This window comes from Symphalangus syndactylus, chromosome 9 (assembly GCF_028878055.3).
Source record: "Symphalangus syndactylus isolate Jambi chromosome 9, NHGRI_mSymSyn1-v2.1_pri, whole genome shotgun sequence".
Classification (NCBI taxonomy): domain Eukaryota; kingdom Metazoa; phylum Chordata; class Mammalia; order Primates; family Hylobatidae; genus Symphalangus; species Symphalangus syndactylus.
Window position 1 is genome coordinate 86,500,437 of NC_072431.2, and position 27,789 is coordinate 86,528,225.

At 52.6% G+C, this 27,789-nt stretch overlaps 2 protein-coding genes across 13 annotated transcripts; one reads left to right on the forward strand and one right to left on the reverse strand.

Annotated features, from left to right (window-relative positions):
* Positions 1-3,762: 3,762 nt before the first annotated feature.
* Positions 3,763-8,433, forward strand: PGAM2 (phosphoglycerate mutase 2). 2 transcript variants are annotated; one of them, XM_055293294.1, is made up of 4 exons: positions 3,763-3,786; positions 5,747-6,022; positions 6,126-6,306; positions 8,230-8,433. In XM_055293294.1, the coding sequence occupies exons 2-4, from the start codon at positions 5,756-5,758 to the stop codon at positions 8,394-8,396; spliced, it is 615 nt and encodes a 204-aa protein (XP_055149269.1). In that variant the 5' UTR covers positions 3,763-3,786; positions 5,747-5,755; the 3' UTR covers positions 8,397-8,433. The 2 variants fall into 2 exon arrangements, with proteins under 2 accessions (XP_055149269.1, XP_055149268.1); XM_055293293.2 differs by lacking the exon at positions 3,763-3,786 and having other exon boundaries at positions 5,108-6,022.
* Positions 8,434-9,350: 917 nt separating this feature from the next.
* On the reverse strand, positions 9,351-26,718 carry DBNL (drebrin like). 11 transcript variants are annotated; one of them, XM_055293291.2, is made up of 13 exons: positions 26,522-26,718; positions 21,123-21,178; positions 19,225-19,337; positions 18,223-18,297; positions 14,226-14,372; positions 13,281-13,358; positions 12,860-13,011; positions 12,660-12,708; positions 12,157-12,238; positions 11,686-11,781; positions 11,477-11,592; positions 10,986-11,091; positions 9,351-10,363 (listed from the first exon to the last, which is right to left on the reverse strand). In XM_055293291.2, the coding sequence occupies exons 1-13, from the start codon at positions 26,602-26,604 to the stop codon at positions 10,224-10,226; spliced, it is 1,293 nt and encodes a 430-aa protein (XP_055149266.1). In that variant the 5' UTR covers positions 26,605-26,718; the 3' UTR covers positions 9,351-10,223. The 11 variants fall into 11 exon arrangements, with proteins under 11 accessions (XP_055149266.1, XP_055149264.1, XP_055149265.1 ...); XM_055293289.2 differs by having other exon boundaries at positions 12,157-12,262; XM_055293290.2 differs by having other exon boundaries at positions 12,660-12,711.
* Positions 26,719-27,789: the final 1,071 nt, after the last annotated feature.

The window sequence follows — 27,789 nt, forward strand, 5'->3', positions numbered from 1 at the left end:
CCTGTAATCCCAGCACTTTGGGAGGCCAAGGTGGGCGGATCACCTGAGGTCAGGAGTTCGAGACCAGCCTGGCCAACATGGCAAAACCCAAAGTGCTGGGATTACAGGCATGAGCCACCATGCCCATCTGTTACTGTTGAATCTTGAGAGTTCTTTATGTGCCACTATGGTGATTGGTAAATATTTTTTCCCAGTGTGTAGACTATCTTTCTTCTTTTAGCACTGTTTTTTTCATAGTAAATGTATTTAATTTTTGTGAAGTCCAGTTTATCAGTTTATTCAGTTTACCAGTTTTTTTCTTATGTTTTTGGAGTCCTATCTCTGACCCCAAATCACAAAGTTTTTTTTGCTTTCTTTTATAGTTTGTTTGTTTCTTTGTCTTCCCCAGAAACAGGCTCTTGCTCTGTCACCCAGGCTGGAGTGCAGTAGTATGATCATAGCTCACTGCAGTCTCAAACTCCTGTGCTCAAGCAATCCTCCTGCCTCAGCCTCCCAAGTACCTAGGACTACAGGCACAAACCACCAAGCCCGGCTAATTTTTTTTTTTTTTTTGAGACGGAGTCTCGCTCTGTCGCCCAGGCTGGAGTGTAGTGGCGCGATCTCGGCTCACTGCAAGCTCTGTCCGCGGGTTCACACCATTCTCCTGCCTCAGCCTCCAGAGTAGCTGGGACTACAGGCACCCACCAGCACACCCGGCCAATTTTTTTATATTTTTAGTAGAGACGGGGTTTCACCGTGTTAGCCAGGATGGTCTCGATCTCCAGACATTGTGATCCGCCCGCCTTGGCCTTCCAAAGTGCTGGGATTACAGGTGTGAGCCACCGTGCCCGGCCTTGAGTTAATTTTTATGTAAGTGTCAAGTGGGGATTCATTGTTTTGCACGTGGAAATCCATTTGTCCCAGCACCATTTGTTAAAGATATTATTCTTTACTCACTGAATTATTTTGGCACCCTTGTCAAAAATCAATTAACCATAGTGTGAAGGATTTTTCCCTGGACTCTCAATTTTTGCATATGTACTCATAAGAGATTGGTCTGTAGTTTTCTTAGATTGTTTGTCTGGGTTTGGTATCAGGGTAATACTGCCCTCAGAGAATGAGTTGTTACCTTTTACTTTAACCTACTTGTATCCTGTTACATTTAATGTGAGTTACTTAGTTACTTAAAGACAGCATAGAATTTGGTTTTTATAATCCAAACTGATAATATGTCTAATTGGCGTGATGAGGCCATTTATGTTTAATGCAACTATTGAAATGTTTGGCTTTAGATCTACCATTATGTTGTTTTCTGTTTGTTCCCTGTTTTCCATTGCTGTTTCTTCTTTCCTTTTTTCCTTCCCTCCTATCTCTCCTTCTCCCTATACACACACATCCCCCCAACACACACACACATAGTGGTGGTTCTAGGGGTTTTAATACACATACTTTTTTTTTTTTTTGGAGATGGAGTTTCGCTCTTGTCGCCCAGGTTGGAGTGCAATGGCACAATCTGGCTCACTGCAACCTCCGCCTCGCGATTTCAAACATTCTCCTGCTTCAGCCTCCCGAGTAGTTGCGATTACAGGCATGCACCACCACACCTGGCTAATTTTGTATTTTTAATAGAGACAGGGTTTTGTCATGTTGGTCAGGCTAGTCCCAAACTCCTGACTTTAGGTGATCCACCCACCTTGGCCTCCCAAAATGCTGGGATTGCAGGCATGAGCCACCCTGCCCGGCCAAATACACATACTCTTACAGTCAATTTAGAATTCATGTTTTGCCATTTCAAGTAGCATGTAGAAACCTCACTACCATCTAGGTCCCTTCACCCTTCTCCCCTCATGTTCTAGTTGTCTTACATCTATATACATTGAAGCCTCCATCAGATAGTATCATGACTTTTAATTCAGCCATCACATAACTCTTAAAGAAGTATAGTTTAATATTTATGTGGACTTTTGCCATTTATGATGTTCTTCCTGCATTCCCAAAGTTTTGAATTTCCCCCAGTAATCTCTTCTGTATGAAGAATTTGGTTTAACATTTTTTTTAAGCAGATTCTTTGGTTATGAATTTCCTCAGCTTGCCTTCATTTGAGAATGTCTTTATTTTACTTCATTCTTTTATTCCAGTAAAATAGAAATTTTTACTGGATATAGAATTCTTGGGTGACAATTATTTCAAAACTAAAAATGTTCCACATCTTTCTGGCCTCTATAGTTTCTGGCGAAGATCCAGTCTTTCAAAGAATTGTTCATCTGAATGAAATGTATCATTTTTCTCTGGCTGATCTTATTTTTCTTGGTCTTTAGTTTTCAGAAGTTTCTTTATGATGTGTCTAAGCTTGGACTTTTGTTGTTAATTTATCCAGTTGTGTGGTTCACTGAGCTTCTTGGTTTGTAAGTTTATATATTGTTTCAAACTATCATCAAATGTATGGACTCCATCCTTTGTCATTTCCATTCTAAGAATATTCACCAATACTTTCTGAAGGCTGGTTATAAATAGCTGCTTTAAAGTCTGTATCTGATCATTCCAATAGTCGAATCATCTCAGGATGGGCACGTATTGGTCGTCTTCTTTTCTCCCATGTTGAGATTTTCCTGGTTTTCATACTCTGGGTTATATCCTGGATATTTTAAATATTATGTTAAGACTCTGGACCTTGTTTAAATCCTAAGCAGAATGTTGACTGTTTAAAGTGTTTGCACTACTAGTCATATTAGTCCTGTGTCTACACCGGTCAGTCTGGGACCTGCATTGTGCATCTAGGGTCAGCCCCGTGCGCAGCTTGGCAGCAAGCCGATGAGTTCACGTATCACTTTATCGGATCACTCCATCTCTCCCTTCTCTGTACTCTCCCTGAAACACAACAGCTCCCTGAGACATCCCTTCCAAGACCTCCAGCCACAAATCTGGGGCTCTTTTCCTACCCTGCTGCATACTCCCTGAAACTGCATCCAGGGCCCAGCACAGGGGGGCAGAAAGGAGCCGCAGAAGGCGGTTGCCCCATGCTCTTGGGGCCATGGCTCCTCTAGACAGAGGGTAGCGTTACCCTTTCAGGTTTCAGGTGCCTACCCAGCTCACACTACCGTCACTGTGCCACCACTGCCACCTCCATGTTACTGCCCAGGAGCTGGGGTAGAGAAGAAAGGAAAAATTGGAGGGATTCCCCCAACTCGCTGACCTCGAGGGGCTTCACGTCCCACTCCTCTGATTATTCCTGGAGCTCCTTCTGTTGGTGTACTTGAGGTTTCAAGCCGCCTGTGTGTCCAGGCTAGGCAATACTGTTTACCTCACCACTTCTCTGCAGAACTTTGAATCTGATCTCCTTTTCTCATCTGCCTACTGAGAACTGCTCCTGCATCTGTCCAGGATTGGTGGCTGTCAGTGGGAGAGACATGGGAAGATGCTCCCTCCACCTTCCTGGGACCACCTTGTTGACTCAGCAGCCTTCCTTGCCGCCCACCATCCCATGCCTTCCTGGATGGAGGCCCCGAGGGTGGCTTTTGGTTTTCCTACCCCTGTACCCCTCCAAGAAAGCTCTGGCACAGTGCAGAGGCCAGCAACTACTTGTCAAATGAATCAAAGGAGAGTCAAGCCGGAGCCAAGGGTCAGAAGCAGGGGCTTGCTTTCCCGAAGCCCAGCTCTTCTCTGGGCTCCCCTTTCCTTTTTGACACCTCCTGCTTGGTTGGCAGTGAGGTCTCCCAGGTCTAGGGGATCCTTGCCACCGCTTCTGCACCCAGCCCTGGCTAAGCGGCCTTGTTCTCATCAAAGCTGTTGAGATCTGCAGGGTACTCAGCTTCTACTTCCACTCCTACACAGCTGCAAGTGACTTGAAAATATGACCATGCTTCAAAGTCTCCAGTGATTCCCACTGTGCTGGGACACAAAGCCCACCTCTCTGCCATGTGCCCCTGATGGTCGCTGCCCCAGCTTGTTTGCTTTCTGTAGGGCTTGGGTCTTTGCCAACCCCTCTACCTGGACTGCTCTCCCTGTAGGACTCATCATAGCTGAGGCCTTTGCACTCTGCTCTTTCCACTCACATGTCACCTCACGGCTGTCCCTGGCCTCTCCTTTCCCATCTCTCCCAGTACATTATGGTCCTTATTCCTAGCATCTGGTGCTATCTATGGTAGGCATGTTTAGCTGCTGGTACGATCCCTCCTCCACTGAAATATGGGCTTCATGTCTGTTCCCTGTGGGACTGCCAGAGCCTGGTCCTCAGTCATGTTTAGTTGGGCTAGTGAGTCGAAGGGACAAAAGAAGATGAGGAGACGTGGCTTCAGTCAGGACCAGTGTGGAATAGTGAGACCTGTGCATGGCACTGCTAGGAGGGATGGGTTCCACCTGCCAGCCTTGGGGGTCCTGGCAGCCGACAGGACTTTGCCCACTGGGACTTGTGTGCCAACCTTTGGGTACAGAGCCTTAGCTTCACAGGCCCCAAGCCAGGAGCCCCTCCCCAGGTGGGCCAGCAGGGATGGAGGGAGGCCTGTCAAGGGTTTCTTGCACACTCAGATCCAAGTCTCAGAGTGGTGGTCCCTCTGCTGGCCTCTCACCCACTCTCTCCTGTTACCAGAAGTGTCGCAGGTGACAGTGTGGTCACTGGGGTGGGAGGAAGTGGGAGGCCCTGAATGGGGCCCATGCCCAAGGGTCTGGCCACGGCCCCTTCATTAGGGCCCCAACTGTGACTTTATTGCTTATAGTCTCTTCCCTGCCCTGGTGGCCCTCATCCCCCAAACCTGAATGCAGAAGTCTTGGTCCTGGACTCAACTCCATGCCACCCTTCAGCCTACATTGTGGGTTCCTGCTAAGCTGAGCATTTACCTAACAATCAAGACTTCTGACAGTCCTCAGTCCTACCCCCAACCCCCCTTGGATTTCTCTTTTTCAAGGTGGTTTCAGCTAGGAGGGTGAGCGTGGCTTGGGTGAGGGCAGATAGGGCGGGAGCATGTGGCATGTATGGATGAGACCTTGACAAAGGGACCCCAGAGGAAAGACAGGGACCCTTTCCCCTTTTGTCCTGGAAACCCGGCTCAGCCCCAGCCCTTGCCCATTCTGCTGCTGCTGCCTGGTACCTCCCACAAGGCCAGACTCCTCTCCGCAAAGCTGTGGCCTGCACCAGCTCCTCTGGCTCTCCTCCTCTGCCTGCTGAGGGCCCCCTCCCAGCCTGGCTGTCAGTCACAGGAGAAAGGGGTTGGGATTTTGTTTGTGCCTCTGTCTGAGCAGAGAATGGCTGATGAGGCCACTGAGCCTTGCCCTGGAGAGCCCCTCTGTCCCTGCTACCCCCATCTCCCCTGGCCCAGACTTCTGCCCTTCATGCCCATCCCTGACCAGCAGCCCCACTCAGCCTGGGCTCTGGGTGCCAGCTGGTTACAGACATGCCACCTGAACCCAGGCCAGGAGCTGGTGGATGCGCGGGGCTATTTTAAGCACAGCTTCTTGGCCTGCACACTCCCCTGGCCCCCAGCCCCCAGCAGCTCAGCTACTGGTCACCTGCCACCGCCTGGAATGCTGATCGGCAGTTGGCTGGGGTGGGGGCTGGGAAGACACTATTATAAAGCTGGGAGTGTTGGGAAGCAGCCGTCCCCGTCCAGAGTCCTCTGTGGTCCCTGCTGCCACCATGGCCACTCACCGCCTTGTGATGGTCCGGCACGGCGAGAGCACATGGAACCAGGAGAACCGTTTCTGTGGCTGGTTTGATGCAGAGCTGAGTGAAAAGGGGACCGAGGAGGCCAAGCGGGGAGCCACGGCCATCAAGGACGCCAAGATGGAGTTTGACATCTGCTACACGTCGGTGCTGAAGCGGGCCATCCGCACCCTCTGGGCCATCCTGGACGGCACGGACCAGATGTGGCTGCCTGTGGTGCGCACTTGGCGCCTCAATGAGCGGCATTACGGGGGCCTCACAGGCCTCAACAAGGCAGAAACGGCCGCCAAGCACGGGGAGGAACAGGTGAAGATCTGGAGGCGCTCCTTTGACATCCCGCCACCCCCGATGGACGAGAAGCACCCCTACTACAACTCCATTAGCAAGGTGGGCTGCCTCCGCTGGGAAGGCCTCTGGGAAGCTGCAGGGTGGGGAGTTGGGTGGGGGCACACTGGCTTGGGAGGGAAAGCAGCGTGCCTGTGTCCCCCAGGAGCGTCGGTACGCAGGCCTGAAGCCCGGGGAACTGCCCACCTGCGAGAGCCTCAAGGACACCATTGCCCGGGCCCTGCCCTTCTGGAACGAGGAGATTGTTCCCCAGATAAAGGCCGGCAAGCGAGTGCTCATTGCAGCCCACGGGAACAGCCTGCGGGGCATTGTCAAGCACCTGGAAGGTGAGGCCGCCTTCGGGAGCCTGGGCAGGGTGGGTGGGCAGCAGTCCCAGCTGGCTTATCTCAGCAAAGGCTCTCGCCCATGGACCAGGCTGCTTTCTAGGTGTGGGGCTCCACATCATTCACTGAAAAAGGAGGGCTGAGAAGCCATTTTTTAGTTTTGTGAAATGTTCCCCATTTCTGTGTAACTGGGACACACTCCACAGGGGCTGACTGCACTCGAAGCTCACTGTGTCCCGAGGCGGGGCAGGCTCCAAAGGTGGCATCTGCCCAGGGACACCCAGCTAGGAAACGGAGGGGCTGGGCTTAGAGCATCTGGCTCCAAATCTCAGCTTACTGTGGGGCCCTGGACAAGCCACCTCCATCTCTGGGCCTCTCCCTTTTCTGGGGTGGTGGGGAGCTCCCCCTGGTACTGACTGCCTCTTGATGTAGGCTTGGACCCCTCACAGGGCCCTCCCCCATCAGGTCCTCAGAATCCCTGCATGAGCTTCACCACCTACCTCCCTCTGGAGCCCCTCTCTGGGCAAAAGAAAGACCAATCAAAAGAGGGGTGCAAGACTATGGAGTGGCCAGACTCTGGGCTTACAGCTGGGCTCCCACTGAAGAGCAAGGGCTGACAAATGGGCCTAGGATGCAGGGGCGTAGCGAGGCCTCACCCAGAGTGACTGGCACCTCCACGCCACCTCCCACCTTAGTATTCTGACACCAGGGCAGTCTCAATTAGCATCTGAATGACCTTAAAGCTTGTTGAGTCCTGGAAAGGCTAGAACGGTGTGCCCCAGACCTCCTGCTCTTAGGGCCTATGGGCGGCTGGCCAGAGCACCCAGACCAGCAGGCCCCGGAGACCCAGCCAGCCCCAAGCCTGCCCACTCCAAACATGGACACCTGGCACCTGGCATTGGGGCCAGGCAGAGGGAAGGACCACCTGCCTCCTCTCCCTTCTGGAGACTTCATGCAGCCCCATGACCCTCCCACAGCCTGGTTTGGGGAAAGGGGACGCACTTTTGGTGGTGAATTTGAGGGATTTCAGTGGGAGTCCCTGACTCCCCAGAGAACATTTTCTTAAACCCTCCTGCACGGAGCGGGGGTGGAGTGGCGCGAATATCAAAGGTCGAGCTGCTATTCCCAGCTCAGGGGCTGCAGGAGGCAGGCAGGGTCAGGTTTCGACCAGGCTCAGCCTCCCTGTCCCTCCTCCAGCTCCATTCTGCACTTGCTCCTCTGTTCAGGATGTCTAGAATTTAGAGCACTTTAGAAACCAAAGGGTGCCAGGCACAGTGGCTCACTCCTCTAATCCTAGCACTTTGGGAGGCTGAGGCGGGCGGATCACCTGAGGTCAGGAGTTTGAGACCAGCCTGACCAACATGGTGAAACCCATCTCTACTAAAAATACAAAATTAGCCGAGTGTGGTGGCACTCACCTGTAATCCCAGCTACTTGGGAGGCTGAGGCAGGAGAATCACTTCAACCCAGGAGGTGGAGGTTGCAGTGAGCCATAATCGTGCCACTGCACTCCAGCCTGGGCAAGAGGAGCAAAACTCCATCTCAAAAAAAAAAAAAAAAAAAAAAAAGAGAAAAAGAAAAGAAAAAAAGAAACCAAAGGGCGAGTGTCCTTCCTGACCCTCAACTTCAGTCTGGCTGGAGTCACACTGGGCTGAGGGAACTATGGACAGCACCACCACAGATCACAGCCACTCGGGTGGGGCTGAAGTCCCCATTTGTTTCACCACTGGGCTATTTCTGTAGGCTGCTCGGTCTCACTCAGTTACGCCTTGACCTTCGGCAACATTTCTGTGGCCTTGTTCTCAGGGCTGGGAAGGAATTGGTGCCAGGGGAACTGGCTCTGTGGCCCATAAAGGTCACATAGTGTCTGCTGTGTGAACAGGCTGGGGACAGAGGGGCTAAGGACACCTATTCCTTCCGGCATAGGGATGTCAGACCAGGCGATCATGGAGCTGAACCTGCCCACGGGGATCCCCATTGTGTATGAGCTGAACAAGGAGCTGAAGCCCACCAAGCCCATGCAGTTCCTGGGTGATGAGGAAACGGTGCGGAAGGCCATGGAGGCTGTGGCTGCCCAGGGCAAAGCCAAGTGAGGGGTGGGCTTGGGCAATAAAGGCACCTTCCCCCACAGCCTGGAGTCCAGCGCAGCCGTGCATGCCAGGCTCACCCCACCATCAGCTGTGGGGACTCCAGAACCAGGGGTGCAGCCACCCACCCTCCCTGACTCCATACCTGTGTCACCAGGGGCAGGAGCCTAGTACCCACCCCTAGTCATCAGGACACTGAGCCAGGGCTGCAACCACTCCATGAGTTTGCAGTCAGGACAAGCCTGTGGTGACCCTGAAGCTTCAGAGCCACTTAGTAACCATGCTCTAGAATTGGCGTGCTTGGGGCCAGTTAGAAGAGGCCAACTGACCCGGCTCTCCCCATGGGGAGCAAGGACCACAGCCAGGGCACCGCTTCCCGGACAGCTTCCTGCAGAGGGCAGGTGGTCTTCTGCTGTCCTTGCAAACCCCGGGTGGCACTTTGAGCCCTGCCTCTTGGGTGGGGACAGGCAAGCCCACAGAGGGCCTCAAAGCTGGCAACAGCCCGAACCTGGGTCTTCCATGGGAGTGGAGGGGAAGTTCCCTCTTCATAGGAGAGGCACCAGGAAGCCCTGGAGAAAAGGGGAGAGGCCTGAGCACAGGAAGGCCAGGAGCAAGGTTGGGCTCCATGCAGCCTTCACCCCAGGCACTAGCAGGTGACGCCTCGAGTCAACCATGTCTGCCTAGCAGCTCTGGGGCACAGGAGGAGGGACCTAATTCCCTGGATGCTCGGTGGGTGCCAGGTACCTCACGCCACACAGTGGGCCATCCCATGTAGGCAGAGGCTCCCTGAAGCTGGGAGCAGGGCAGCCCTTGGCCTCTCCCAGAGGAAATGGAATGCAGGAAGGCTCCAATTTCAGTCCCATCTTAACATTTAGCCTCTTCCTGGTGGCTGATCATCATCAGCTGCAGTCTCAGGGTGAGGGTGCTCATCCCAGACACAGAGCAGAGGCAGACACCGGGCAGGTGGCAGGGTGCTATTCAGGCTACAGCAGGGCAGGTCAGAGCTGCGAGCCTGTGTAGACCAAACTGGGAATTCGTGGTCCAAAAGCATATTTGTTCTTCAGAGACATGGATGAGCTGGGACAGAAAATAGGGGAAGACAACAGGCCAAGGCCACTTTGTGTTACTTTTCCTGAAGTCAGAATCAGTTGAGGCACACACTGGGGCCTGCAGGCATCGAGTGAGCCTCGTGGAGGAACATGTTGTGTCTGCTGTTTTCGAATACCCAGGGTGGGATCTTGGCCATCCGCATCCCCACTTCCCATAGCCCAGGCAGAGGGACAGAGAAATGGAGTGGGGAGCACAGAGTAGGCTCCAACAAGACAACTTCCCTGCTGCCAAACCACCATGATCCACTCTGACTTTGGTCACAAACTCTGCTAAAAACAATTCTCTATGTTCACTGTTCCCAAGGGTCATTCTAAACAGTGGTGGCCACCACCCCTTAGAAGCAAGAGAAAAAGAAAAAAGGCAAATAAATGCAGAAGGCAGCTGGAGCCTCCCAGATGCCCCTGCTCAGGACCCTTCCCCGCAGCTTGGCAGTGGCCACTCAGGGCTTGGCCACAGGCAGGGCTTGGCTCAGTATCCTGTCGGGGCAAGAGCCAAGCTGTCTGGGAGGGTCAGCGGGATGCAGGAAGGATGTGTGGGAATCACCAGGCCATTGCTGCATTTGGGGTGACAGGCTGAGTCTGCCAAGCTGGAGGGAGCCCTGAGGCCTCATCCTCACTGGGGGTCCCATTCCTGGAAGAGGGCCGAATGTCAACTCCCAGGCCTCCTCTTCCAGCAATAAGGAAGCCATGTCTGAGAGGGGAAGGGCAAGATGTGCCCTCAGCCTCACTCAATGAGCTCCACGTAGTTGGCAGGGAACATGCCAAAATGGCCATCGGGCCCATAGCCACGCCACCAGCCTTCGTCGATCACCTCGATGCCTGTGATGAGGTTCTCAGGGTCAAAGGAGATCTCTGTGTCGTCAGCTGCAAAGAGGACGAGCCCAGATGCATATCAGGGGCTCCCTCCCACATCCCACCTGCTCGGGCAGCCCACGGCAGCCCCACCCTGCTGCAGCACAGCTTGCTGAAGCTCTGGTTCCTCCTCAGAAATATCCCTGCCACCCTGCTAAGCCTTGGCCAACAATGCACCCTGTCCCAATGCTGCTCCAGTGACCACACCCCTAGGGCATACCCTCCTACAGAGCGTTCCCGAAAAAGGCTAGAGTAGACACCAGCCTGCTCTGTGGGGAGCTTCCACCGCATTCTCCACGGCCTCCACCTAGGGACGCCTGGTGAACCAGCATCCAGGCCTGGCCCACCTCCCTGCTCAGATCCCATGTTCTGTGACAAGGATGGCAATTGGGATTCACATCGGTGGCCAGCAAATAGCTACGAGGAACACATGGGGAGGCCTGGGCTGTGCAGGACACTCCAGTGCCACAGTTGCCCCCATTCCAGAGGTGCTTCTACCCCTAAACGCACCGCCCACCCTCCTGTCTTCTCTTCCTGATACCCCCTGGTGCCATCTTCCCATAAAACCCCAGACCCTCTTGTCTTCTAACCTCAGGACCCTGTGGTCTGTGCCAGCCAGGCTGGGGCACCTTACCTGCCTGGTAGTCATACAGGGCACGGGCACAGAGCCCTTGCCCACTGAGCCCCTGGCCCTGAATGTGGTGGTCAATGTGCTCAGAGCTGGCACCTTGCTGCTGCACCTGCCCAGGGATGACAAAGGTGTTACCCCAGACTCAGCCCTTAACACCCAATCACTGCTCTGTCCCACATGGCTCAGGTCAAGCTGGGAGTATGCCGAGGGCAAGCAGTCTACAGGCTCGTGGGCTGCTGCTGTCCCCGCCCTGCCAGAGTACAGAAGCCGCAGGACAGTGCACAAATCCCTCAGCCAGAGACTGCAAGGTCCTCTTCCCACCCAGCACCTCCTATAGAGTGGGGCTTGCCCTGACAATTTATAACACAGGGCTGCTCCAAAAATGCATGTGCTTTAAAACCTGTTGCATGCCCCCAGAAAACTCAGATGGCCCGTGATAAGTGTTCCTGAGTATGCAGCCCCTTCCTGGCCCCAGCCCCACTGTAGGAACCCACCAGTGGGGGCTCCTCGTAGAAGGTCTCCTGCTCTGGGGGTTCCTCATACACAGCCTCCTCTTCTGCCTGCACCAGACATGGAGGAGTGCTGGGCACCGGCTCATCAGCAGGGAGATCTGCACCAGGGAACACAGCAGGTTCTCACTCCCACACATCCCCCTTCTCCACTGCTGTCCCCCAGGGTCCCCATGGGGTGACAAGTGCCTTGCCTGCCCTGGGCCTTGAGACGGCAGCAGCTGGCTCTCTGCCAAAGTGGGTCTCTGGTTGGGTGAGCTGCTTCTGCAGGAAGGGGCTCCTCAGCTTGCCTGCAAACCCGGGTAAATATATACATCACTTCAGAAACACCACCTGCTGTGCACGTGCACGCACGCGCACACACACACACACACACACACGCCCCCCACAGAACCCTCCACCCTCGTGTGCTTGAGGCAGTCTCATGGGGTTTGCTCTGGCTAGTGCAGGAACAGAGACCTCAGGGCCAGCGCAGCCCAATATCTTTTGGAGGCCAAACTGGTGACCAGTGTGGTCACTGATGAGGTCAATGGCCCCAGGTGTCCCTTCTCCTCACCCCTGTCACCGATAACATCTGTCACTAGCCTTGGGGGAGCCCACATAGGACCCCAGGCTCCCCGTCAGCCTGCTGCTGCCTCATGGCCACGCCCAAAGGGAGATCTCACCAGGCTGAGGACTGGAGATGGAGGTGGTGGACATGGCCCTCTCCTTCTGCTTGAAAATCTCCCTCGGATGCACGGCAGACTCCTGGAGGGAAGCACATGTTGACCCCTGCAGTGGGCAACACTTTCACCACCTCTCCCCAGATCACAGCCCCTCCAGCTGTTGGCCCAGTAGCCCCTCAAAGGTGAGTGTGGGGCCAGGAGGCAAAACATGTTCTCAGGTGAGAAGTCATTTAAAAATAAAAAGTAACTTTAAAAAAGGAAGTAAAACACAGAAGCCAAGGAGCTCACAGGGCCTCCCCCAGGACTAGGTGTGGTCCAAGCCCGAAGCTTCCGCCTTTGGCTTTCTTCTATACTGCCACCTCTTGAGGTGCCCAGATTCCAACCTGCCCCAGCTGACTGCAGGGCAGCCTCTGCCCAGGTCTGGGCTGGGCCCTCAAACCGAGATCAGGGACTTCTGTGTGTGGCCAGGACAGGTCCAAACAAGTAGAGCACCCCCATCTTACCTGCTCATCTCGGTTCCTTGAAACCACTTCTTGCTGCTGCTCCCACGTCCTGCTGGGAAGGGCCGGGTGGGGCACAGCTGAGGCACAGCCACAGCTTCTCATGCCACACCCCTTAGTCCTCCTCGCCTCTATGGGATGGAGCGGGTGCCCAGCAATGCCTCAGGGTGGGTCCCCCAGGCCAGCTTCTACCTCTGGCTCACCTCTGGGGGCTGGCCTCGCCACCCTGCTCCTGATAGCGCTGCTCCCGGCGTGCAGCCTCACGCAGCTCACGCTCCCGGCGCTCCTGCTCCAGCTGCCGCTGCGCCTCCTCAGCCCGCCGCTTTTCCTCCAGCCGACGGTTCTCCTCCTCCTTCTGCAGGGAGAGCCGCTGCCCGCTCAGCCCTGTGCTGACACTTCAGCCTAATCCCCTGCCCAGGACTGGGTTTTGGGCACATGGCCAAAGGCAGGCACCAGAGCCAGTCGCTCATTAGCCTTGTGGCTTAACCTACCCGAGCCTCAGTGTGACCATCTGTAATGGGCACCAAGGAGAGCGGATGCTGCACGAGCTCGCTTGTGAGGAAAGCTGAGCTACAGCAAGCAGAACACTCCCACGTGCCCAGCACGCCCCGGGGCAGCACTCACCTCTGCTTTGGCCCAGAAGCTGTCTTTACCAACCCTTTTAATCTCAGACACAGCATTGGTCTTCTGGTACACAGAGCCCTGTAGGGGACAGCATTCATTACAGACCTGGACCCAGGTGGAAGGCCAGGCCCACAGGCACCAGAGGAGAGAATATGCTAAACTTGTGACAGCACAGGTGAGTGCTGCTAGGACTGGACCCAGCAGAGGCAGCAGAGCACTGCCCAGTGACACACACCAAGATGACCTGAAAGAAGCACAGGACACTGCCCCAAGGTGGATGCTCAATCCCAGACAACACTAGAGGGGGCTCTGGTGGTCTCTGGCCCTCATGGATGGGGGCCAGGGCAAGAAAGGCCCCCATACCCCACCTGCAAACTCCTAGACATTGGGCAGTTCTGAGGCAGGCTTCTGACCAGGGGCACTCAGACAGCTGACTAGCACAAGAGCATCCAAGGAATCACGTCCAACCGCACATATGCGGACACAGCTCCCAGCCATCAGCTCCACACAGCACTGGGGCCATGGGCCCACAGGTATCTCCTGTGACTCCAAGGGGTCTGCTCTGGTTTTAGGCTCCGCCTTGATGCCTCCTTTAGTTCCTCCATAGCGGCTACCTCCAGGGACAGCCCAGGATGTGCCAGTGCCATGACCTTGAGGGCAGCCAGACTATCATAGCCATGCATCCTGCAGAGCCTCCACTCTGACCACAGAGGCTGGGCTCCAGAGGAAGGCTCCAGAACAGCTAGTCCAACTCCTAGGCAAGGTCAGAGGGCTATTCCTGCTCATCTGGTCAGTGGACAATCACCACAGCTCAGGGGTTACCATCTGCAGAAACTAAGCAGGCATGGGCCCAGCCAGCCCGGGTGCTGGGAAGTGCATATTCCTGGCCCCCTGCCCTCAGGCCCTGAGTAACAAAAGGGCTGGCGATGGGCAGGCAGCACTCACCACTGGGGCCTGGGGTCCCGCGTCCTGGAAGCGGCCACTCTCCTTGTGAAAGCTGTAGTTGGCACCTGAAGCCTTGGCCACCTTCTCCATGATGCACTCAGGCTCCACATCCTCCTCGGCCCGTGCGTTGATGGTCACGTGGGCCCCCTGCAGCAGGAGCAGCACTTGAAAGAAGGGCTTTGCAAGCCCAGGAGATGGGCCAAACTCCTGTCAGTCCACACAGCACGGGCCACTACTACACCACACAGGACTGGAATCAGGAAACCAGAAGGCACCTGTCTGGCTGCTGAAAACTGAGGCACGAGTTCCCCTCAAGGGCTCAAACAAACCAACTTGGAGCAAACCCTTCATTCTTGTCCCAGTTCACGTGAGACCCTTGCCCTCCACTGTGCTATCCAGTGGTTCCTTCTGTAGCTGTTCCCCGCTGTATATCAGTAGACAGCCCAGGCATGATTTGCATCAAAGGCCTTCCTTCTAATCAATGAAAACTAGTTTTAAATGCCATCTGGAAGCCACAAAAGACCCTGAATAGCTAAAGCAATTCGAAGCAAAAAGTACAAAGCTGGACGCTTCACACCACCTGATTTCAAATTAAACTACAAAACTATAGTAAGCAAAACAGCATGGTACTGGCATAAACACAGACACATAGAACAATGGAAACTAACAGAGCACCCACACACACTTATAGCCAACTCATTTTTAACAAAGGTGACAGGAACATACACTGGGGAAAGGACGGTCTCTTTCATAAACAGGGCTAGGAAAATTGGATATCCATATGCAGAAGAATGAAACTAAATCTTCATCTTTCACCATATTAAAAAAAAACTCAAAATGGATTAAAAAAGACTTAAATGTAAGACCTGAAACTATGAACTACTCAAATAAAACATTGGAGAGATGCCCCTGGACACTGGTCTGGGCAAAGATTTTTTTTGGGTTAAGACCTCAAAAGCCCAGGCAACAAAAGCAAAAATCAACCAGTTGGACTAAATCAAGCTAAAAGGCTTCTGCACAGCAAATGAAGCAATCAACAAAGTAAACAGACAACCTACAGAATGGGAGAAAATATCTTCAAACTATCCATCTGACAAGGAATTAGCGACCAGAATATATAAGGAACTCAAACAACTCAATAGCAAAAAAATAATAATCTGATTTTAAAATGGGCAAAAGACCTTAACAGATATTTCTCGAAAGATGATATACACATGGCTAACTACATATGAGAAAATGCTCAACATCACTAACCATCATCAGGGAAATGCAAACCAAAACCATAATGAGCTATCATCTCACCACAGTTAGAATGGCTACTATAAAAAACATAAAAAATAAATGCTAGCAAGGATGTGGAGAAAGGGAAATTCTTATACACTGTTGGTAGGAATGTAAAGTAGTACAGCCATTATAAAAATAGTATGGTTTTTTGGGGTTTTTTTTGAGACAGAGTCTTACTCTGTTGCCCAGGCTGGAGTGCAGGGGCACAATCTCGGCTCACTGCAACCTCCACCTCCCAGGTTCAAGAGATTCTCTGCCTCAGCCTCCTGAGTAGCTGGGATTACAGGTGCCTGCCACCACACCTGGCTAATTGTTGTATTTTTTTAGTAGAGACGGGGTTTCACCATGTTGGCCAGGCTGGTCTCGAACTCCTGACCTCAGATAATCTGCCCACCTTAGTCTCCCAAAGTGCTGGGATTACAGGCTTGAGCCATCGCGCCCAGACAACAGTATGGTTTTTAAAACAGTATTTGTCCTACTAAAAGCAGAACTACCATATGATCTAGCAATCCAACTGCTGGGGATATATCCAACTCTGAAGTTCAGCACTATTAACAATAGCCAAGATACGGAATCAACCAAAACGTCCATCAATGGATGAAAGGGTAAAGAAAATGTAGTATATAAACATGAGGGAATATTATTCAGCCATAAAACAGAATGACATCCTGTCATTTGCAGCAACATGGATGGAACTGGAGGTCATAATGTTAAGGGAAATAAGCCAGGCACAGAAGACAAGTATTGCATGTTCTCACTCATATGTGGGAGCTAAAAAAGTGGGTATCATGGAGGGAGAGAGTAGAATGGTGGTTACCAGGAGTTGGGAAGGGCATGGGGGAGAGAAAATGAAGAGAAGTTGCTTAATAGGTACAAAAGTACAGTTAAATAGAAGGAATAAATTCTAGTATTCAGTAGTACAGAAGGGAAATTATAGTTAACAATAATTTTGTGTATTTCAAATTAGCTAGAAGAGAAAAACTGTAATGTTCCCAACACAAAGAACAGATAAATGTTTGAGCTGATGAACATGCTAATTACCCTGATTCATCGTATACATTGTATACAGGTATCAAAATATGACATGTATGCAAAAAATATGTACAACTATTATATATCAACTATTATATATAAACTCTGGGCTGGGCGCGGTGGCTCTCGCCTGTAATCCCAGCACTTTGGGAAGCTGAGGAGGGCAGATAACTTGAGGTCAGGGATTCCAGACCAGCCTGGCCAACATGGGGAAACCCATCTCTACTAAAAATACAAAACTTAGCCGGGCATGATGGCAGGCACCTGTAATCCCAACTACTCAGGAGGCTGAGGCAGGAAAATCACTTGAACCTGGGAGGCAGAGGTTGCAGTGAGCCGAGATCATGCCACTGCATTCCAGCCTGGGTGACAGAGTGAGACTCTGTCTCAAAACAAACAAACAAAAAACAAAACAACAACAAAAAAAACTCTGATAAAAGAATGCCATGCATGTTTTCTACAAAAAGTAAGCCAATGATTTCTTCATGAGAAGCCAGACCCATGACCTCATTCACTGTTACTATACAGGTTAAGCATCCCTAACCTAAAATTCCAAAATCCGAACTGCTCCAATGAACACTTCCTTTAAGCATTATGTCAGCACTCAAAAAATCTCAGATTCTGGGCCGGGCGTGGTGGCTCATGCCTGAAATCCTAGCACTTTGGGAGGCCAAGGTGGGCAGATCATGAGGTCAGGAGATCAAGACCATCCTGGCTAACATGGTGAAACCCTGTCTCTACTAAAAATACAAAAAATTAGCTGGGCGTGGTGGCGGGCACCTGTAGTCCCAGCTAATCGGGAGGCTGAGGCAGGAGAATGGTGTGAACCCGGGAGGCGGAGCTTGCAGTGAGCCAAGATCGTGCCACTGTACTCCGTCCTGGGCAACAGAGTGAGACCCTGTCTCAAAAAAAAAAAAAAAAAAAAAAAAATTTCAGATTCTGGAGAATTTCGGATTTTGGATGCTGAACTGCAAATATTCCCAAATCTGAAGAAATCCAAAACATTTCTGGTCCTAAACATTTCAAATAAAGGATACTCAAACCTGTATACTCGAAAAGCTGGGAATTCTCTTATCAGCTCCTAGATGGAAACTGAGGTATAGCTGAAGAAATGTTGGCAGAACGAGAAATCAAAATTCTGAGTCTCCTTTGCCAGAGAAATGCAACCAGAGAAATGCAAAAAGTTACCTGACAAGTGACCAACAAATGCTTTTGTTACAAATAGTTTTTAAAATTTAAAAAGGTTCTATTATAGGACTGACATAAATCCACGTAGAGGGGGCTGGAAAGGAATGCATCAAAAGGGCACGTGCGTGCTAAGATGGTGGGCACTCTCCCCTTCCTCCAAATCCTGACGCTATTACTAAGCTGTTTAGAGGGATCATAAAACAAAACAGAACCAGGGCCCACCCTTCTCACGGCACCAGCTCCGGCATGGTCCTTTATCCTGCCCCACTGAGGTAGGCCCGTAGGTGGCCCTGGCAACATCCTGACCTCCCATGCACTCACTGACCCAGAGTGAAGCAGCCTCTGGTCATGCCCTGAAGGGCAGGCAGAGAGCATTAGCTATGAGCACACTCCCAACTCCAGTTCTGATTCCCACTTGCTCGCACCCAGGAACCTGGGAGACCTCAAGCCTGTGAGGCCTGTTCCCAGTGAAGCAGGCCTCGCCTGGCCTTACCTTCAGGAAGTTGGCCATGGTGCTGACGTGGCTGGCGCAGGCTCCCTTCCGCACGTCATTCACACCCTCGCCTGTCTGCAACACAAGTATGCCCAGATTGACCCAGGCCTCCCCCAAAGCCACTTCCCTCCCCTGGGGACCCGACATCTACCCTGTGTCCCAGAAAAGAGAAAACTGCAACCCCCAAAGCAGAACCTATTCTTCTGACTGCATCACATGGGTGAGGTAAGTTCCCATGCCTCCAAGGGGCTCATGGACGCTCCCTGGGCAGGATGGCTACCAGCTTTCGCTGTGGGGGCATTTCATGAATTTTCTTTTTTTCTTTTTTTTTGGAGATGGACTCTTGCTCTGTGGCCCAGGCTGGAGTACAGTGGCGCAATCTTGGCTCACTGAAACTTCTGCCTCCTGGGTTCAAGCAATTCTCCTGCCTCAGCCTCCCGAGTAGCTGGCACTACAGGTGCATGCTGCCATGCCCAGCTAATTTTTTGTATTTTAGTAGAGACGGGGTTTCACCATGTTGCCCAGGCTGGTCTCAAACTCCTGAGCTCAGGCAATCCACCCACCTCAGCCTCCCAAAGTTCTAGGATGACAGGTGTGAGCCACAGCACCCAGCCTTCAAGAGTTTTCTTGATCCCCACCAAGGGATCAAGAAGGCCCTGTCCCTGTACTCCCAGGCTCCTAAACACTCCCTCAGGCTCCCTACTCCATCAGAACAACCACCCTCAAGAGCACGGAGCAAGGACTCCCTGTGACTGCTTTTAATCCATTTTGCAGGAAGAACTCTAGGCTTGGAGGGTGAATTCTGCAGAGCAAAGCCACAGTTATTCTTTGGGCCACAATGAATCTGTCAACTATTCTGCTCATTCACCAGCTCAGAGCTGTTCTATTGATCTACTACTAAGTCATGCCAGTAAAACACTTTGTTCCTGAAGTCAAGTCAAAACAGGAAAGAAGACAATGGGGTTTCCTGGGTCACACCTAGATGAAACGGGCTCCACATACCCAGTTGATGAGGACAAATTTGGGCAGTCCGGAGTTGGGGTCCTTCACTCTGCAGAAGGCGTACATCACCTTCCCACTGTTGAGCTCCTCCACCATCTCCTCCAGGCCACCCTCTGCAGCAGAGTCACAATGAAGGTCAGGGGTGGCCCTGACATTCCCTACTGGCCCTGGTCCCACCAGGAAGGGAGGCCGGGCTGCCTCTAAACCAGGGCTTCTCACCTCTACCTGTATCAGAATCTTTCTAGGGGTATGTTTAAAATCAGAGTCCTGGGAACCACCCTCACTAAACTGATTGATGAGAGCCGGGTGGGACCTAGGAGTCTGCGATTCTCACAAGTACCTCAGGTAATTTTTTTTACCCACACTCGTTTAAAAACCACTTCTCTAAACCCAGAGGTAATTCTGGAAATAAAAACAGGGTCATTTCCACAGCAAACCAGCCACCAGACTTCCAAATGGAGGATGTCTACGTCAAAATTTTATTGTTGCCGCAACCTTGCAAAGGGGCCCGAATAGCAGGGCCTGTAGAGTCACCACTGCCTGCACCTGTGTCTGCTCAAGCTCCAGGGCCGCCCAGACAGCCAGACCAGATTGAACATCCTGCAGTGGCATAACTGGCTCAGCCCTCAGACTCCAGAAGAGAGGGTGATGGGGACAGGGGGAGCGCAGGAGTGGGCAGCTCTAAACGATTCTCCCTGACACTGAGGCTTAGCCCCCACAAGCTTTCCCAGGTTATAAGGAGGAAGAGCTGATCAGGTATTTCAGCTACAGGGCTCCATATGAGTGGAGGCGGTCATGAGCCCCAAGCTGGGGACAGCAAATTGTTGCGTTTGTGGCAGAGCCCTGTCCTGTGCCACTGGGGATGATGACAGGAGACTCTCGAGTTGTTGATCCCTGCAACTCCCAGCCACCTGTCACACCACATGTCTACTGTTCAATGGCAATCCTTCTAGAAAGGGGACACCTCCCAAAAAGGTTGTGAAAGGAAGGGGCTTTCTACCAACAACAGACATCAAACCGTGGAGAACACACTCTGAGTGCTCACTGAACAATGAAGCCATGTCCAGCTCAGGACAGAGGGACGGGTCAGGCAAGTTCTGGAGGAGGAGCAGTCAGGGGTGTCAGCTGGGGGGCCCACAGGTCACACTCTGACCAAGACTACCCTGACAACCTCTGCTCTGTGCTGGCCAAGAGCCTGTCCTTCCTGTAGAGACCCCCAGAGCCTCCCCCTTGACTATCTGCAGTGATACTGCCTCTTCCAGTGAGGATGGGGCCCCTGCAAGCACTCGGCACAAGACCAGGGCAGGACAAAGGGAGAAGGGGGTATGTCTGTGGACTTTCTTTCCACCAGCACCAGTTCTGGGACTGGTGAGCTTCCCGCCGCAGCTCCCTACACAAGCTGCCCACAAGCTGGAGAGGCCTGTTTCCCTCTCAGCTCTCCCCAAGTAGACAAAGAGAAAGCACTCCCCTGCACCCAGAGGGATGGAGAGCCAAGGAGGAATGTTTTCACTTACACATATCTGAAACCTAAGGCCTGCCAGAAGTGGCCAGTGAGCACTGGAAGCCCCATGTGGCTCAGTGGACCAAGACGGCTGAGTGCGCTGACCCCCCGTCCTGCCCGTTGTTGGCTCATGTCCTGATCAAGGGGCCAGGGAACCCCCAACGGAGTTAATATAGGGTGGGTCTGCAGGAGGCAGGTCCGGCCCATTTCCTACCCTCAGTGGAGGAAGGTGTTGAGCCACTGGCAGAGGCCACCTGTGTGATAGAGTCCCCTTCTTTCTGTGCAATAGCTGAAATGCCAGCTGAGATGGACTGCTGATGGTCACAATCCTTTCTCCTTTGCACACGTCACCCTCCTACCTCCTGGTGTCCCCGAGTCCATTTGGAGTCATACTCACCCCCTGTGCCAGCCACGCGGATGTCGTTGCTGTTGCCTTCATAGGTAAAGAGAGCCCTGAAATGAAACACAAGTGAGCTCTGTAGCCAGCACCTTGGGTTCCATCTCTCCTCACCGCACCCACCATGACTTTCCACTATATCCTAAAGAGCTTGGGCCGACAGTAACACTGTGGGTGGGCACGGGCCCGTTCTCACTTTGCTATGACCCGCTAGGCAGGTTCTCAGTAGGCAACTGTGCAGCCTTCTCAGCTCTGCAGCTGGGAGGACACTGGCCTGACTTAACGTGGGGTGGGAGTTGTGAGGGACAAAGCCATGGAGATGGGAGCACACATCTACTATGAGGAAAACATGAGCTGTGGAATTTCCCAACGACTGCTATACATTCGTTGTCAAATACTCACCTGGCCACCAGGTATACGGATTTGAAGAGACAAAACATATCTACATGTTCCTGAACCCAGAGCACCCAAAAGGAGAAGTCGGAGAAATACACGCACTGGGCCCCTTGGAAGGCTGCCCACCACTTCTGTGCACATCTGCCCTGGCTCCAGTGAAGCCTGGTGGGTAGGGCAGCAGGCCCTTCCAGGCTTGAGACTTTTTGGTAAACACAGACTACTACAGGTTGTGTTTATCAGAAACCACAAGGGAATGACACAACATGAAATCACACAGTTAAAACCATGAACCTGCCAAGCCCCTCACGGACAGGTACCCATGAGCAAGTTTTCTATCTAGTAGAGCCTTATCTCTCCAGGAGTGACATGGGACCATGGCTTTCTTTTCCTGTAAGATTAATTATTCATAAGAACTTTGGGCCGGGTGCAGTGGCTCACGCCTGTGATCCCAGCACTCTGGGAGGCCGAGGCGGGCGGATGCGGATCATGAGGTCAGGAGATTGAGACCATCCTGGCTAACACAGTGAAATCCCATCTACTAAAAATACAAAAAATCAGCCGGGCATGGTGGCAGGCACCTATAGTCCCAGCTACTCAGGAGGTTGAGGCAGGAGAATGGCGTGAACCTGGGAGGCGGGACTTGCAGTGAGCCAGGATCGTACCACTGCACTCCAGCCTGGGCAACAGAGTGAGACTCTGTCTCAAAAAAAAGAAAAGAACTCTGGGCCAGGTGTGGTGGCTCGTGCCTATAATCCCAGGACTTTGGGAGGCTGAGGCAGCAGGGTCGCTTGAGCCCAGGAGTTTGAGACCAGCCTGGGCAACATGGTGGGACCCTGTCTCTACCAAAAATACAAAAATCAGCCAGGCGTGGTGGCACATGCCTGTAGTCCCAACTACTCGGGAGGCTGAGGTGGGAGGATTACTTAAGCCTGGGAGGTTGAGGCTACAGTGAGCCATGATGATGCCATTGTACTCCAGCCCAAACAACAGAGTAAAACCCTAACTCTTAAAAACAAAAACAAAACTCTGGTAAAGATTCATTCTGGCTTGCTAATAGCATGAACCTTGCAGCAACTCAACATCCCCAGCAGGGCTGCTGGACATGGGTTGGAGGCACTGACCCACTGGACTGTAAGTCAAAGGCAAAACCCAGTCCAGTGTGTGTCATCTCCCCAGGCTCTAAAGCACAGGCCTGCTGAGGCAGGCCAGACGGAAGCTCCAGGGATAAACAGTCGGACAGGAACCAAATCAGCTTCAACTTGGCTTCTCCAGGGCTTTGCCAATGCCACTGGGCAGAGATGCTTATGCCTGAGAAAAATGGAAGAAGTTAGACCCAGGCCCAGTGGATCTGGTTGGTAGGGAGGAGACAGGCCTCCGGGAAAAGGCACTGCTTACCAGGAGGGGAGACAGAATACAGGACAGAAACACTGAATGAGAAACACTCAGAGAAAAGGAACTAGAGAAAAGAACACAGAGAAACAAGAGAAAGATTTGGGAGGTGGCACACTGCCAGCATGAGCTGGGGGAACTCCCTGGAGGAAAGAAGCCCATTACTCTTGATGGCCACAAAGCCCTGGCTGCCAGAAGATAGCAAGCTGGCACAAGCAGCAGGTAACAGAAGATGGCAGCTCAACCCAGCTCTTGCAAGAAGGGACTCAGCCAGCTGCGATGGCTCACGCCTGCAATCCCAGTACTTTGGGAGGCCAAGGCGGGTGGATCACCTGAGGTTAGGAGTTTGAGACCAGCCTGGCCAACATGGGAAACCCCGTCTCTACTAAAAATACAAAATTAGCCAGGTGTGGTGGTGGGTGCCTGTAATCCCAGCTACTTGGGACGCTGAGGCAGGAAAATCACTTGAACCCGGGAGGCAGCGGTTGCAGTGAGCCGAGATCATGCCACTTCATTCTAGCCTGGGTGACAGAGCAAGACTCTGTCTCAAAAAAAAAAAAAAAAAAAAGAAGGGACTCAGCAGCTAATATAGTAAGAGCCAAGCTCAATGCCTGCCACCTATCTCTCTGACTTGATCCTTCTCTACCCCAGGCCACCTTTAAGAATGTTCCCAGCGCAGAGGCTCATTCCCAGTTCAGAGGCCTTTTGAAAGAAGGGCGAAGGAAGTTTCAAATGAACATGAAAAAACATGGTGCACTGGCCTTTGAACAGCAAGGAATATGGAGTGTCAAGCACCTTATAATTCAATCATGCCTTTGAAAATAAGTACTGAGAGCCTACTGCTTACTACTTACAGGAATGCAGCTATGAACAATCCCTAAAAGGTCCTGCCCATGAAACTTATTTTCTAATGGGAGAAAAAACACACACTTAACACTAAGGTACTATTAGATGCCAAGATATGGAGTAAGCAGGGGCGGGAGACAGATCCAAGACGGAGAGCTGATGTCATGGCTGCTCCCCACTCTATCTGCCCTCCCCAATGCCAGCACTGTGTGTGTGAAACCTCTTATGACCCACCAAGCTAGAGACCACCTCTTCTTCCTCTGAGATCTCTACCACTTTTTCTGTATGACTCTCGGTCCATCCTTCATCTAAGCATCTGCCACACATAACAACTGTGCCTCAGGCACCAAGGACAGAGAAAGAGCCCACCCCACCCCTTCTAGTAAGAGATAAAGGTGACAAGAAAACCCATAAGGATTTCCAGCATATTTTGTGTCTGGCATCTGTCTGAAGGAAGTCAAACAGAAAGATGGGAAAAAGTGCCTACAAACAAGGAGCTAGGAATCAAGGAAGGCCTCTCTGAGAAGGCAACCTCGGGGCCAAAAAGCGAAGGCTGGGGAGCCACCCGGAACGATGTGGAAAAAGTGTGCTCCATGCAGAGGAAGCAGCAGAGCAAGGACTCTGAAGAGGAACCAGCTTGTAAGTTTGAGGAAGAGAAAGACGGCCAGAGTGGTGACAAACAGGTGTGGCCACAGTGTGGTAAATGAAAGGGGTGGTAGGTTCTGGGTCATGCAGGGCATCAGCAGGGCAAGGAGTCTAGGCTTTATTCAACATGCAACAGGAAGCCACTGTAGAGTTACAGACACGGAAGTGACATGGTCCAGATATTTTTCCGCAGTGTGCAGGAATCTGCCACACAGTATCTGCTGAGTAACTACCTTAATGGCTGTGACGATGAGGGTGGAGGTCAGTGGGTTATGCTGCTGAGTGACACAACCTGTAGTGCTGCAAGAGCCTGGAGGTAGGGAGGGAGCATGGCATGGCTGTCTGGGCAGATGAGTCCAGTGAGATGGGTGGGTTCTGACTTCATAAGGGGAAAGAGGAGGCTCCACAACCCTCATGAGGAACAGAGAGTAGATGGGGTGGGTAAGCACCAGGCCAGGAGTGGTAGCAGACAGCTCTGGTAAGCAGCCCAAGGAAAGGCTAGGAACATAGGAGGTCTGAAGAGGGAAGCCCAAACTGCCAGGTGGGCTGGGAGGCATCATCCCAAACCAGTGATGGTTCCTGAGAAGACTGATGATGAAGAGAGACCTGGAAGGGAGCTAGATCAGGAGTGCCAGGAAGCTCCTAGGTAAGTCTGCCAGGGTAAACAGAGTGATCAAGAACATGTTAAGAAGCAAAATCTTTAATTGGGCAGGGCTGGAGAGGGGCAAAGATTCTTCTGGGTTCTAAAGCCAAGTGGTATGATGTGGACATGAAAATGGGACACTCATTGCAGAGATACTATTGACTGGCTTTTAAGTAACAGGAGAGGTCTAAGAGAAACACGAACAGGAATAGGAGACAGGCAAAACAGGGGGCTGACATCTAGAAACTCTCCTGAGAAAAATAACACTGACTGACATGTGGGTAAATCTGAGGGATTATAAAGCAGACAGAAAACCCTACCAAGGAAGTGACGAGACATCCTTCTTTAGATGCCTCCCAAAAAGAAGATGTGCTGTTTGGCATAAGTGCCATCCAGGGCACCCAGACCTGACAGGAGAGTCTACACAGACCCCACAGAACCAAGCAACTGGTGTTCTAAAGCTCTTCCCCTAATGGCCGAGGGCTGAGGAAAAGGCAAAGCCATAACATCCTCAGGATCACAACAGTACATTGCATAAAAGCCGCTCTGTGCTGGGCACTAGGGAGAGCAGAGGAGATGAGAAAGCACTTACACAAGTGGAGATGGCCCCCACACAAGAGGAAGACAGTTGGGAGGGCCTCAGTGCTGACCACAGGGTAGCCCCACCACGACTCAGCCTCCAAGGCCCAGTTTCTATTCCCCAAAGTTGGTCACCTTAGCCCACCATACTCAGCATATTTCTCAGAACTGGGATTTCTCAAACTAGTCAGCGAAAACAATTTAAGCAAAGGGGAAAGTGAGGATATCTTGGGTGTTGGAGGGGAAAATGGGACCTTTTCCCAAATAGATACCAAGCATCCTACTTTCGTACATCTTCCCATGGCTCAGGCACAGGAAAGAGTACACTTTTTGGAGAAACGAAAGTTCTGAAGTCCACGTTCACAGAGAGCCAAGAACCCAGATCCCGGAGCTCCTCGTCTGAAGCCCCCAGGGCAAGGCTTACATTCACAGCCCGGCTGCCAGGCCGCTCTCAAGTGCCCATCCCTGAACACAGCGTTTGCAAAAAAACGGGCGTGGCTTCCGCCTCCTCAGAGAGGGCTGTGCAGGACCCCCTTCTCCAGAGAAGTCCCAGGACTGGAAAGAAGAACCTGGCGAAGCTAGCAAGCACGACCAGGCCGAGGATCCAACATGGAAGCCCGCGGAGCCCACAGTGGGTGGCGAGAGGCAGGGGGAGGGGCGGGGACTCACTGGGTCCCCCCAAGCCGGGTTTAACCTGTCCACAATCGGCGGAGCAAGGGGTCACGAGGGTGAGACAGCAATTCTGCTGCGGTGTGGAAGGGCAGACAGGTAAGCCCTAGGCCACTTGCCTGGGCGCCACTCCGCGCTCGCGCTCCCGCTCCTCCCGAGTCCCCGGCTCTCCCCAGACAGACCCACCCCTGAGGCAGCCCCTGGCCCGACCCTGGCCCATCTCGCCGCCCACCAGTCGATCGGGGACTTCTCGGTGACCACCCGCACGTAGGCCTCCTGCAGCGCTGGCCCGTTCCGGCTCAGGTTCGCCGCCATGGCCCGCCCCGCAGTCTCCGCGCCGCTGCTGTAGCTTCCGGGCCGGGCCTCCCCTTTGACAGCCGACAAGCCTCGCCTCCGACAACCGGAAGCCCCGCCCCACGGCAGGAAGCGGAAATGGCAGGGGCCAGCTGCACCCGCGGGTCCTAGCGAGCCGTCCGGCCAGCTGGTCTAGCATCCGGGTCCCGCGAATGCCGAAGGACAAGCGGGAGAAAGGAGGACCTGGCCTTTTGTTTGTCCTCAGGGAGGGATCCTGGGGCGCAGACTAGCCCGTCTTCTAGTCCCACCCAAAAGCCAGCTCGACTTGGAAGCCTGGCCGCGGGGACCCAGTCCAGCCCCCGCTAGCTGCTCTCACAGCACCTTGCTCATTCTTTTCTAAATCTTGTTATGTCGATGCGCTTATTTGAGAGAACTTGGGTTCACTGCAGTCTCCCTCCAGACGAGGTCTTCAGCCTGTTTGTGGACCCTCAACAGTTTGATCTGTGAAACATGCATAAATGTGTGAATACACGAATGAATGAGTGCTAAGTGACGATCACACCGCTACAAACCTAACTGAAAGTGCCTTTGTGCTTTCTCACTCTCACCTGAGTTTTTCCCTCTGCGGTTTGGTCGAGGCCAGGATAGTGGAGGCATGAAAAGAACCTGTCTTGTGCTTCACCTGCACATCTGGCTGGTCGCCCCTAGAAGGTGTCAGTAATTCCTCAATCTGCTCCCCTCCTCCTGGGAGCACCAGTTTTTCCATCCACAAATCTGCGTACGCTTGACTGAACTAGCTTCTTATCTGCATGATAGAGAAACATGCCAAAGCGCAAGGCAGCTCACAGCTTCTTTCCTCCCATGGAGAATAACTCCCCTGCCTCCTTAAAATATAAATCCTGCCGGGCGCGGTGGCTCACGCCTGTAATCCCAGCACTTTGGGAGGCCGAGGCGGGCGGATCACAAGGTCAGGAGATCGACAGCATCCTGGCTAACACGGTGAAACCCTGTCTATACTAAAAATAGAAAAAATTAGCACGGCGTGGCGGCGTGCGCCTGTAGTCCCAGCTACTAGGGAGGCTGAGGCAGGAGAATGGCGTGAACCCGGGAGGCAGAGATTGCACTGAGCCGAGATAGCGCCACTGCACTCCAGCCTGGGTGGCAGAGCAGGGCTCTGTCTCAAAAAAACAAAAACAAAATACATAT